This window comes from Myodes glareolus, chromosome 3 (genome assembly GCF_982192425.1).
Source record: "Myodes glareolus chromosome 3, mMyoGla1.1, whole genome shotgun sequence".
Lineage (NCBI taxonomy): Eukaryota > Metazoa > Chordata > Mammalia > Rodentia > Cricetidae > Myodes > Myodes glareolus.
The window spans coordinates 12,897,039-12,910,319 of NC_142028.1; the positions used below are offsets into that span (position 1 = coordinate 12,897,039).

A 13,281-nucleotide genomic window follows, 5' to 3' on the forward strand; every position below is an offset into this window, starting at 1 on the left:
AATATGCATGCAGATTCAGGGAGGCATGTTTTGTATTTTGATGGAGAAGAATGTCTCATTTATTTAATACCTTTGCTTGGAGTTTATGAAGAAATTGGAAGCAAAATTGGCACAAACCACATGATATCTTGGGATGTGACTAAGGACTGACTTGACATTCAAATGAGTCCAAATGTCGCTTGCCTTTGACTATTTTAGGAAGAGTGAGCACCCTTAGGAGATGCTTGCGGTGTTGCTGATGCTCCTAAAACAAGGGTTCTTTCACACTGTGCTGGCAGTGGAGAACAACAGACAGAAATTTAAGTTGTGCTTATTTTTGATGTAGCAATTTAACATTTGGGAATCAATCCTAAGGATGTAATAAGAGATTTACATGAAAACATGCTTATGTAAAACATTGGGAATACTATATATATATGTCTAAAACTAAATAGGTTTAATACACTATGACCTCCTGGTATATACAGGCAACCAAGAAAAACAATGTGGTATGTGATGATCTGAAAGTACTAATAGCAGTATAATACTGGTTTTTAATATATAAAGTAATTGCCTTCATTAAGACATTTCCATACTTGCATACGTATTTTGGGATTATACATTTATTTTCTATAACTGCTTTTAAAGTATGTCCTTCTCTTTGAAAAAATAGTATCTATTTCTCCATTACTCTTAATAAAAATATAGAAGATATCAAAAGTATTAATTCAAATACTTTAAGGGAAGTTTCACACACAACTTTAATTTTCTAACCAAGTCATAGCTTTTCAAGTCTACTAAAAATAATACATTTTAAAGGAATATCCATTCTGGTAAATAATGAAAATATGTGAGTAACTAAGGATTTATTACCAGAATGAGAAGCACCAAATGTTATGCTTTTTTAAAAAGAGATCTCATTGTGTGGAGAAAAGTGAGTATCTTATATTTTAGTTAATTTAGCATAATCTTCTGACATAATAGGTCTCTGGAAAATGTATGCTTGTTTTCTCATGGCTCCTGAAGTCAGGTGTGGATCAATTAACAAACCTGTTCTGCAAATCCTGGCATTTTTTTCCCTGAGATATCTGAAATTATTTAAACATTCTATAGGGATTTAGCTGCCAGCATTTTCTGCTCAGGAGCTTGTTTCTCAATGAGGAGAGGGTTACCCATGTGGGGTCTGACTTTGGGTTGATATTTACAGACCAAAATGTCATAAGTAACAAGAAACCTGCAACCTATTTGAAATATTCTATTAGCCAGGTTATACTGAATTTCCAAATGATTCGATTTCTTGAGACGCATACATAATCCTTGTCAGTCAGTAGCTGGGAGGTACTCTTAGGTAATCACAACACCCTTGAGGGTGCCAATTATTACAGGAAAAAATATTGATGCTTATAGTGTGGTTCTTCAAAAACGCACTATTGGGAGATCCATGAGGCTGACATATTTCACTTATTGATAATAAGCATCCATATACCTAATCAGACAATGGATCCTCACCATTCTCACAAATGGAAATCAGGTTTATAATATAAAGATTCAGATCTATGGCATACTACTGTTTGTTGGGTGATAAGGCGCCATGAACAAAAGGACATTACAGAAGTCAGAGTTTATTTCAGCAGACAGAGAAAAAGTTCACAATGGTGGGTGAGGCATGGTAACAGGATGGAAATGGAGAGATCACATCTGAAAATCAGAGGGTGTGGGGGACAAGGAGAGAACTTGTGATAAGGTGAGTGAGGTTCTAATCTGTCAGCTTGCCCACATTGACATACTTCCTCTAGGTAGACCATACCTCTTAATGTTCCCTACCATCCCAAATAGTGCCACTAAATAGAACTCAAGTGTCCAAATACCCAAGACCATAGAGGACATTTTTTACTCAAAGCACCACAGGATGTGTCTGAAGTGGGGGTTAAAACCATATTAGGATACACACTGTAGTATAATCCAAAATAGTCATGCTAAAAAAAAAAAAAACAGAAAATATTTAGTCAGGAGAGTGAAAACCGTTTTGCATTTTTGCATGATATTCAATATCTGACTTAGTAGAAGAAAGCTATGTCCCATTTTCTTTATTATATAAAATCCACTGCAATATTGATAGTCACATAACTTGAGGAAATGTCACATCTTTCTTCATGAGTGTGATAAAAAAATCATTTTCAAATTATTAGACCAATAGCTTTGGTTTTATTGCAGGTCTTCTGACATTAGGGACTTCAGTTCCCACTTGGACAACTTCTGTCGTGCCTAAAGCTTTGCCTATGTGATTGCTGTGCATCCAGAAGGAAAGTAGTCCGTTGCCTAAAGTTTCTGTCACCTCCAGTCCTGCAATCATTCAGTCCCCTTCAAATACACAGAGGCCTACATGAATTATAAGCTGGCTGGCCCAGTAGCTTAGCCTTCTTATAAACTAATTCATTACTAATTAACTTACATCCTAAATCTTAAACTATTCCATTATTCTTGTCTATGTTAGCCACGTGGCTTGGTACCTTCATCAATATGGCATTCTCATCTTGCTTCCTCTGTGGCTGGGTCAATAATATGCTCTGATCCTTTCCTCTTCCCGGAAATCTCCTGTTCTCATTGCCCTGCCTCCTCTACTTCCTGCCTGGCTACTGGCCAATCAGCATTTTATTAAAATACAATTGACAGGGTACTGACCATTATCTATACCTCTCCTCTGGTATGTTTTTGAGACAGCACTTCATGGGTTTGTTTATTTCCTGGGTTGTTGTGGATATTAGATTAATGATGCAAAGATATTTTGGATTTGCTTAACTGGGTAGACCTGTTTTATTTTACCTATCTAAGACATTTGATTGGTCTAATGAAAAGCTGAACAGCCAACAGCTAGGCAGGAGAAAAGATATGTGGGCTGCCAGGAAGAGAGAATAAATCAGTGGAGAAAAGTAGGAGGACACCAGGGGCTAGCCACCTAGTCGCACAGCCATCATGGAGTAAGAAGGCGAAGAAGATATGTAGAATGAAGAATGGTAAAAAGACAAAAGGCAAAAAGAAAAATGGGACAATTATAGTTAGAAAAGCTGGCTAGAAACAAGTGAGGATAAATACAGGCATTCATAAGTAAGAATAAATCTCCATGCACTTATTTGGGAGCTGGCTAATGGTCCAACAAAGAACAAAAAAAAAAAATAAAAACAACAACAGCAACAACAAACCCACCCACTACACTGGGTGGCTTTGAGTAATCCAGCTAATATTCTGATCTGAGAATAGTCATTCTTTTCTCCCTCTTCTCCAACCTTTCTATCCCTTCCTTTCTCAGCAGCCTGTGAGAATACAAAGGAATCTCTTGACACCTTCAACAGAGCTGGTGAACTCATGAAATGATTCTTTGATGTAAAATATATATTTTTTAAGTTTTTTTCCATTTGACTTTTTTTTTTGTCATCTCTATTCTTTTACTATTTTATCCCCACTCTTTCCTTGGCCTCTCCCCCTCCTTTCTAACCCATGATATGACACTGGGAAAATATTCTGCTCGAGCTTTTAAAACAGTGTTTGAAAGCTAAACACAACAGAACAGATATCAACTTTTAAAAGCAAAAGCAACTTTGAGTAAACCTAAAAGCAAAGAAATTTGAGATCAAATTTAAGTGTAAAAGAAATGTCAAGCCTTCAGTATACACAGCATGAATTCATGGAGAATGCCACAAGGCTATTCACAGCTAAAAGCTCCAGTGTCAGGCTAGAATTAGAAATTGTCAGAGGGAAGCAGTGTTTCTCCAATAGGTTTTGAGTCTGATGACACACACGGCATCAGCTTGGAAGTAAAATGCCAATATAAATATCTGTCCTCTGTTTCTAATAGGAAAAGCGATAAGATCTGGCAGGTGTTTTTTTTTTTTCTTTAAACACCATTCTAGGAAAAATGATGAATGAGGATTCTTTAAGGTAATTGAGACCCTCTCCATACTGAATAATTCATGTTCTGTCAAGGAGTTTCGTGTGGTTACTGAATATCAGAACCCAGGAAGATTTGGTAAGCAAATGCAATCTCTTAATGCTATCCTGGGAGACACTGAGCCTCGAAACTAAAACAGTTTTCCCAAGGATATCTGTTAACATGGAAATGAGACCCCAAAACTCAGAGACCTAGAATGGCATCATTATACTTCCAGAAAGGCCTTCCAGTCTCTGGAGTGGAAAGTATCATGTGCACATATAAAATCAAATGACTAGGTTCGGTCTGTTATTCTTACATTTTAGGTGGATCAATGATGATAAACAATGGTGTGCAATTTGAACAAGAACTGTCTTCTGGAATTGTCACCCAATTGGTGGCACTGTTTGGAGAAGTTATGCAACCTTTAAGAGGCAGAGCCTTCTGGAAAAAAACACATCACTGGGAAAAGGCTTTAAGGCTTTATATCCTCACTCCACTTCTCTCTCTCTCTCTCTCTCTCTCTCTCTCTCTCTCTCTCTCTCTCTGGTTCATGTGTGTGGATGAAGATGTGATCAGTCATTTTCCTGCTCCAGCCACCATGTCATGCTTCCCTAGCCATGATAGACTCTCTATCCCCCTGGTACCATAGCTAAAGCAAACATTTTCTCCAGTAACTTGGTTAACTTGGTTGGCCATGACATTTACTACAGCCACAGAAAAGTGACAAGCCAAAGAGAAAAGAAAATGTCACGGAGATACTATCTAACAGATTACGGGCAGTGGTCATCAGTCTTTCTAAAGCTGCAACCCTTTAACCCAGTTCCTTGTCTTATGGGGTACAGAGGTAATATCTAACAGATTGTGGGCACTGGTCATCAACCTTCCTAAGGGTACAACCCTTTAACCCAGTTCCTTGTGTTATAGTAATTCCCAACCACAAATAGCAAAAATAGTTGCTATTTTATAACTATAATTTACCACTTTTATCAATCATAATGTAAATACATGTTTTTTTGATTGTTTTAGGTGATCCCTGTGAAGGTAATTTAGCCCTAAAGGTGTCACAACCCACTGGTTAAGTACAGCTGGTCTTTGGGCTTAAATAGAAAGTTGGGCATTAACTAACTATAATATCACCATGCAAAAGGGATAGAATTTTAAACATTCTAACCACAGAATGATAAGTCAAATATATTAATTAGCTTAATTTAATCTTTCTATATATAAAACCTAGAAAAGGGTCACAGGGCACTTCATGAACATGGAAGGCTTTTATAGATTAGTCAAGAAATAAAATTTAAAGTACTCGAGAAGCAAGAATTTTTCGTACTGTGCTCAGCGGTGGTTCTTCTAATTCTGCTGCGCTGCTCAAGGCCTGATTCCATTTACTTTTTCTCTAAAGCATTTCTGTGTAATGAAGCGCTGACCCCTTTCCCGGTTCCCTCTGATCACTCAGCTCCCTTTCCCTTTTTGTCCCCTGGCCTTCCTTTGTGCTGCTTTTCAAAGCTGCTCTATCCCCTATTTTCTAAACATCTGTTTGTTTGGTTTTTAAAAATCTCTTCTACTTATGTGGTGTCCATTATCATCCAAAGATCTTAAGGCTCCTGTTATTCTTTGAGGCTTATTTTTCTTTGCAAAGCTTCAGATCTCCGGGCTGAACTTCATACCATAGCGGGCAGTTCCTAGAGATCTCATGTTAAGGTTTTAAGTTGTAAACAAAACCCTTTAGCTTTAGCTACTCTAAGCTGCTATTCCTTCTGTGGCCCTTGTCTTAGTCCACAATGGGGTTTTCAAGCACTGAGTGTGAGCTTGAATTCCTTATTATCTCTCTTCCCTCTGTGGCTTTCTTCCCCAAAACCTCCCCAGTCTACTCTGTGGCTAACTACTGCTGGCAAGATGAAGCCATGAAGAATTTTGCAAGGGGACTTTTCCTAAACCTGACATCCAGCAAATAGCGTTACTACCATCTCCTTAAAACAGATTCTTCATAGAGTTGCTAGAATTATTCTTTTAAACACAAGCCTGTCAACAAAATTCAACGGACTGTTCTCATAAGACTGTATTCTTTACCTGAACCATAAAGCCCCACATAATTTTCCTCAGGCCAATATTCTCAATTTTGTGTCCCATGTAAATTCTTTTATGTTAAAGTATTCACTCCCCTCTGCGCCCTCGCAGCCACGCACATGCTACCGTTCTTGAGAAAATTTTTGCAAGATTTGGAGTCAGGACTCAGTGTCACTGTGAACATTTTCCTCCTTTCTGTGATATAATTTGCTCGCTCTCCTTCATGGCTATCTAGCGCCTACTACTGACTTTAATTAAAGTCTAACAGAACACGTCCTGTGGTGGCCTCTGGTGCTAGTCCTTCCTTGCAAACTGTGTGTTTTTCCGAGCCACAGTAACTTAGCTGATATCTCCTTCTTTGATTTAATGCATAGCACATATTTTTGCTCCATAAATGGAAAAGCAGCACCGCAACCCATTGCTTAATTAGGCATCTAAATAATGGAAAATTTAATTGTCCCACTATTGTGAATTCCATCCTTCCTACTTACAATGCTAGTCAAGACTGACTTTAGTATAAATTTATCTGTACAATACACAAGAGAGTGACTTGGTGCAACTATTTAGTGAAGTCGTACTTCAAGGGAATTGATTTTGGAAGCTATGGTATGGTTTAGTTAATACTGCTTTTCTTCCTGAAAGACAAATTTTACATCATGTGAGGGGAGCAATCTTTGGTGCCCTGACAGACTTTTATTTAAGCTTCTATTGCAGTTTTTCCGAAATTCTTTTTTAAAAGCCAATCTTTTCGTTAAAAAATGACTCTTAATGGTTTCTGTAACTTATTTGCTATTATCAACCGAATCCTTGTGTTTGTGCATCAGGGTTTGGGGAATGAGCAGCTAATTCACTCAGAACCACTAACCTCAGCTCAAGTCTTTCCTGTTCTACCTTCTGCAACGGAAGGACCAGTGCCCAGCAGGCGCTCTACTGTCACTCAGTGGTGGAAAAGTGAACACCCAGTGGCACGTTAAGTGTCAGCATGTTTCTTGCTTAGAATAAACACAAAGCAAGTGGAGAGACTTCAGGCAGGACGAAATAAACAGGAATATTAAAAACCTTCCAAACTCTAACCGGAGTGAGCCAGTTCTCAAGAGGTTAAGCCACGACCACGACAGACTCTTCAATGAAGAGCAGAAAAGAAGCAGAACTCCAAAGAACTCGTTCTTTGATAGCTCACGCAATAAGCACACCCTGTTCTCAGAAAAGTCATCTTTGGAATCTAGAATTGTGGAGAGGTTCATTTCTGGGAACAGCTTGTCCTCAAGCTTTCTAACAGTTCAGCTAGACGGAGAGTGGGAGTCACAGGATGCTCACAATGGAAACTCGCCAACCTTGCCAGCGACCTCATCTGCTGCATGAGCAGAAGCTGGAAAGTCAGCAATCACAGCAGGGTCCCAAAATGCAGCTTCATGAGCAGCTCTCCGCTTTGACAGGACCCTGCTCATCTCTGACTATTAAGTCTGATGATTCCAGAGAGCAGGGCTGAGTGAAAGACAATCATTTGGGTGTGATAATCTAGCCCTTGCTGTTCACAACAGGGAAAAAGAAAGCCTAGAGTGTTTAAGAAGTATTGTGATTTGAATACAAAATGATCCCAAAGATTGTCTCGGGCCCAGTGGATCTAGAGTAACCTTTGGCAGTGAGCAATATATGCATGCATTGGCTAGGAACCAAAGCCAGGTCCTCTCTAAGAGCAGGTCAGGTATTTTTTTTCTATTAGATTTATTTTATTTATTTATCTACCTTTTTATTTATGTATGTTTAATTTATTCTTCTCTCTTACGTTACATCCCAACTACAGTGCCCCACCAGCCCATCTTTTCCCCTACCTCCCCTTTCCCCAGATCTACCCCTCCTCCATCTCCCTTCAGAAAAGAGCAGGCCTCCTCGGGACATCAACCAAATATAGCATAACAAGCTCCAATAAAATCAGGCATATATATATATATATATATATACATATATATATACATATATATATATATATATATATTCACATCAAGGCTGGATGAGGCAACCCAGAAGGATGAAATGGACACCAAAGCAGGCAAAAGAGTCAGAGATAGCCCCTGCTCTTACTGTAAGGATTCCACAAGGACACCAAGCTGCTCAACCATACCATATATGCAGAGGACTTAGGTCAGACCCACACAGGCTCCCTGATCACTGTGAGCCCACTTGGGTCCTAGTCAGTTGATTCTGTGGGCCCTGTTCTTGTGGTGTCCTTGACCTCTCTGTCTCTTCCAGTTCTTCCTCCCCCTCCTCCACAAAACTCTGCAAGCACTGCCTGCCTAATTTTTGGCAGTAGAGGCCTTTAACTACCAAGTGATTGAACACTTGGCTGTCAGCTGTTTGTGCTCTCTGGGAGGTTGCAGTGCCTTGCCAGAGGAAGGACATCACTGTGGAAAGGCTTTGAGCTTTTAAGCCTGTCTCTGCTTTCTGCTCTCTCTCTCTCTCTCTCTCTCTCTCTCTCTCTCTCTCTCTCTCTCTCTCTCTCTCTCCCCCTCTCTCTCCTTTCTTTCTTTCTTTCTTTCTTTCTTTCTTTCTTTCTTTCTTTCTTTCTTTCTTTCTTTCTTTCTTTCTTTCTTTCTTTCTTTTTATTTTCGAGACCACTTTTTAAGCCAGTAAACAGAATTACTGCATTTCCCCTGAAAGGATCCCTAGAATAATATCTCATGCACTTTTTAAAAAAGGCATTGACATTTAAAGTCATTAGAAAATTTGTAAAACTAATGTGATTCTTAATGAAGCCAGCCTGTTTGGAAGACATAGAAAGTTGTCCCAAAAATCAAACTTCAATATCTTTCATAAATTCAAAGTCTTTAACTTTATGCATTTTGATGAAATTATTTTTTTGACAGAGTCTTTAGTCAGTGCTAAAGTTAATGCTTCCCTGGTACTCTTTGGGCTAGACTTTCACATATGGCAATCCCCCTGCTTCAGTTTCTCATGTGATAGGATTAAGGGCATGTGCCAATGCGCCCATTTTATTTTGATAAAAAGATAAAGCAAAGCAGTGTTTTCTTTTAAAGTTTTTTTTTTTACCAGATTGTGTTTGTGTGTGTGTGTGCTTGTCTGTGTGTATGTGTGCACGTGTGACCACGTACCAAGTGCTACCTCACACATATGGGGGCCAGAGGACAACTTTCAGTAGTTAATTCTCTTCTATCACCTTCGCATGGTTTCTAGATATCAAGTTCAGATGAGCAGATTTGGTGGCAAGGATTTTACACACGCGTCACCTTGCTGGTCTAAAAAACTGTGTTTCTCAAAATTTAATTTAAGTATTATTTAACTTACTTTACTCTGTATAGTAATAGCTACATACAGAGAGAACACAGACAGACAGAAAGACAGACAGACAGACAGACACACACACACACACACACACCTCTCCTTATAACCATTCCCTCTAATCTGCCTTTACCTTACATTACCATCACTGGGCTTTATTCTTCTATATCTCTGCATATTTCATACAAATGGGAACATGCAAAACATGATCTTCAGTTGGTGGATTCTTCACTTAGTATGATGTTTTCAAAGTTTGCCCACATTATCACATATATCAATATTATTCTTTTAATTATGGTACTACACTGAGCAAATTTCATTTATTCATTGGTAGGCATTTGAGTTGCATGTACATTTTTGTGTATTTTGTGATCTGTGATGTTCTCAATAGTTATGCAGGAGTTTTAAGTGGGCATAATTTTTGATAATGTTGGGTATAAAATTATCAGTGGAATTACTGGGTCATATTGTAATTCGGTGTTCACTGCGTAAAGAACTGCAAAGCCAGGGTCCCCCTATGCTTCCACCTGCCCCTCGACAATGAGACTCTGATTTCTCGCATCCTCATCAAGGCTTTGTACCTTTTGTTGCTGTCAGTCCTGGTGAGAGAAGCACCTCATGTGTGTTCCCTGGCTTCCTTTGCATGTTTTCCCAATAGCCGAAGATACCAGATTAGTATCATCTTATGCACTTATTGGTTATTTGTATAGTTTTCTAGAAGTGTTTGTCATATCTGTTACTCAATTTAAAAGTAGGCTATTTGTCTTTCTGTTGTCCACTTTTAGTCTGTACATATTCCACATACAATTACCTTAATAGATAGAAGATGCATCAATGTTTCCTTCCTCTCTGTCAGCTGTTGATGTCAGACTTTGAACCGATTTCCCATTCATTAATCAATTTGGGGATGATGGGAGGATAATGAATTCTGCTGCTGTTTTAAGTCTTCAGCAAAAAAATGAATAGGGTTTCATCAAGCGATGATGCAGAGCTTTGACTAATTTTATATTTTCGTGAGAAGTAGAGGTTAAGTATGTGGTGCAGGCATTTTCTTTCTGAGCTAACACCTCATTATGTATGACAGGGTGGTACTGAACTGACAGCAGTTCTCCTGCCTCAGCTTCCCCAGCCTTTTTCTTCAAGAGAAAGTGGATTCCTCACTTAAGAAACTATAGCCATTAATTAAGTTTTATCTTTAGTGGGAAGATACAATTAAAGCTTAGAGTGTTTGAAAGTTGTATGCATAGCTTGCCAGTTTTCTGAAATTAATGTCTATAGCTACTGAATTTGGGAACAAAATAACTGTGTAATTAATTGCATTGTCTTGTTTTTCCATTGTTCCTAACATGTATCAATATACATTTTGTTAAGTCTTACCTGGAAGTCAAAAGACCAAGTGCTTCCAGTGGGTGAGAAAATGTCCACCTTCTCAAGATGGCATGCATTTCAGAAACTGTCCCTTCATCCCATCCAGGGGCACTACCCAAAACCAGAGGGAGGGAGGAATTTTCATTATCACAGTAGAAACGATAAAACCACAGGTATCTTCTCTTTTCCCCAGAAAGTCTGAAAAGACAGATTGAAAATTGTTTTTTATTTTTTTGAACATTGTTGTAAATATAAATGCATAGTCCAAAACCTTGCTTTCTTATTTCTTGAGTTATGTTTTGATTTATATTGGAAAACTGATAATTTATTATGAAGGGTTTAATAGTTTATTCTATCAGCTTGTTTTCTGCCAGTGCAGTCTTTGCAGAAAACAAAAACAAAAAAACCTTCATTTTAGATAATTTACATTTTTCCTACCCCATTATCACTGCTGCTTTAAAAATATTTCATTTTTGTGGGCAAAACATCTGCCTCCTCCAGGGCAGGCCATTTGTGTCTTATAACTCAAGCTGAGGGGAACAGTCTTATTTTCCTGTTCTTCCTTTACATTAAGTCAGTCGAGAAGCAAGTGGGTCTGTGAAGGAAAGACATAGTTTAAGGACAAGATTCCATTTTCTCAGAGAGGATCCACTAGAGTTCAAAGTTAGGCGAAGTCTGACCAAAGTTAGCCCTTGGCCTAACTTCACAAAGATCTCAGTTTAACACTGGATGACCAAGTTCACTAGAATCTGGAGTAAACATATCCCTGGTATAACTTTTCTAAATTGGTGTGGGAAGTCCTTCTCTATATGTGTTGTTTTTATTGGTTAATGAATAAAGAAGCTGCTTTGACCTGTGATAGGACAGAATAGAGCTAGGCAGGAAAACTAAACTGAATGCTGGGAGAAAGAAGGTAGAGTCAGGGTGATGCCATGGAGCCACCAGAGGAGAAAGATGTGAGGTGCCAGTCGAAACCTTGCCAGTAGACCATGAGCCTTGTGGTAAAATATAAAATAATAGAAATGGGTTAATTTAAGATGTAAGAGCGAGCCAATAAGAAGCTAGAGCTAATAGGCTGAGCAGTGATTTAAGTAATATAGTTTCTGTGTGATTATTTTGGGAGTCTGGGTGGCTGGGAAATGAACAAGCAGTCTCCACCAACACTAAATGCTCCACCTGAAACAGAGACATCAGTCTAGGACACAGAGGCTGATTTCTGGGCAGTTTATCATGATGCTATCAGCCCAATGAAATCATTAATAGCACAGCTTTTAAGGGGTCAAAATCTGTTGCATGATCATTTCTGTGTCAACTTTTGACCTTTACCTTTTCCAAACAATAATATGGCTTATTTAAACCATCCAAAACTTCCAGAAGAGTATAAGAAATATTAAATGATTGGAGAGGCAGAAGTATCCTTCACCTAAAAGAAGAACATATTGATATATTCTAATGACTTTTATGACATGTTTAGATTCTTCTGTTTGTTACTGTTTTTCCCATCAATAATAAAAGACCACAGAATGTGTTGTTCTGGTTAACTTCCTTCTGAAATACTGAGCAGTGACATTCCCCCATGCTGTCTCTCAAGAAGCAGAATTTACATAAGAGAAAATACAGAGAATCAGTTCAATGAATTTTGATAAATGAATTTTCCAACTAGCAATGCACTCCTGTCAATGTACAAAACAATTTTTCCATGTTTCCAGAGGTAAGCACAGGGTTGATTTCTTTCATTTTGAATTAATACAATCTTTTATTTTTGGCTACTTTTGCTCAAAAATGATTTTGAAATTATCTGTATTGTTGAGTGTGTCAATAGCTCATTCTTTATAATTAGTGGCTATTATTCTTTTGTATGAATATTCTATGAATATTCTACAAGTTCCTTATGTAATCTTTTCCTTGGTAGCCATATGAGTTATTTCTTTTTTGAAGGACATTATAAATCAAAGTCCCATGAATACACACATGGAAGCTTTCTAGTGTTTGTATTTTTTTTTCTCTGCGGTGCCTGTGGTGGTTTGGGTCACTTGTGTATTTGTGGAATAGGAGAGTGTTGACAGAGGTTTCTGTCCCACCCAGCCCAGCAACCATTCAGTCCCAAAGAAACACACAGAGGTTTACATTAATTATAAGCTGGTTGGCCTATTAGCTCAATCTTCTTGTTAACTCTTATATCTTATATTAACCCATAATTCTTGTCTGTGTTAGCTATATGGCATGGTACCTTTAATCAGTAAGGCATTTTTATCTTGCTTCCTCTGCATCTGGGTGATGACTACAGACTGAGCCTTTCCTCTTCCCAGCATTCTTCTATTCTGGTTGTCCCGCCTCTATTTCCTGCCTGACTGCTGACCAGTCAGTGTTTTACTAAATTAATACAAGTGATAAATCTTTACAGGGTACAAGACAATTGTCTCACATCACTTCCCCCCTTTTATTCAAAACAAAACTTTGAATCTAATTTTTTTGTTTAGTTTTTTTCCTGACCGTTATCCATAACAACTTGTAACCAACACTATAAACAGAGAAAAATATCAATAATCCATTTTTTAGGAATTTGGGCATAGGTTTTTAGGCTATTTCCTGCTGACTGGGGGCACTGATAATTTTATGGAGACCTAAAGAAAATTTAGGAT

The 13,281-nt window shown here is 38.1% G+C and overlaps 1 protein-coding gene across 8 annotated transcripts in view; it reads right to left on the reverse strand.

The window, feature by feature from the left end:
- The window catches only part of Pik3c2g (phosphatidylinositol-4-phosphate 3-kinase catalytic subunit type 2 gamma), a 364,812-nt gene that overhangs the window by 217,844 nt on the left and 133,687 nt on the right, over positions 1-13,281 (reverse strand). For all 8 annotated transcript variants that reach the window (XM_087904035.1, XM_087904037.1, XM_087904036.1 and 5 more), the window contains one exon: positions 10,649-10,837. In XM_087904035.1, coding sequence (XP_087760161.1) covers positions 10,649-10,837 — 189 coding nt within the window. The remainder of the gene's footprint in view (positions 1-10,648; positions 10,838-13,281) is intronic.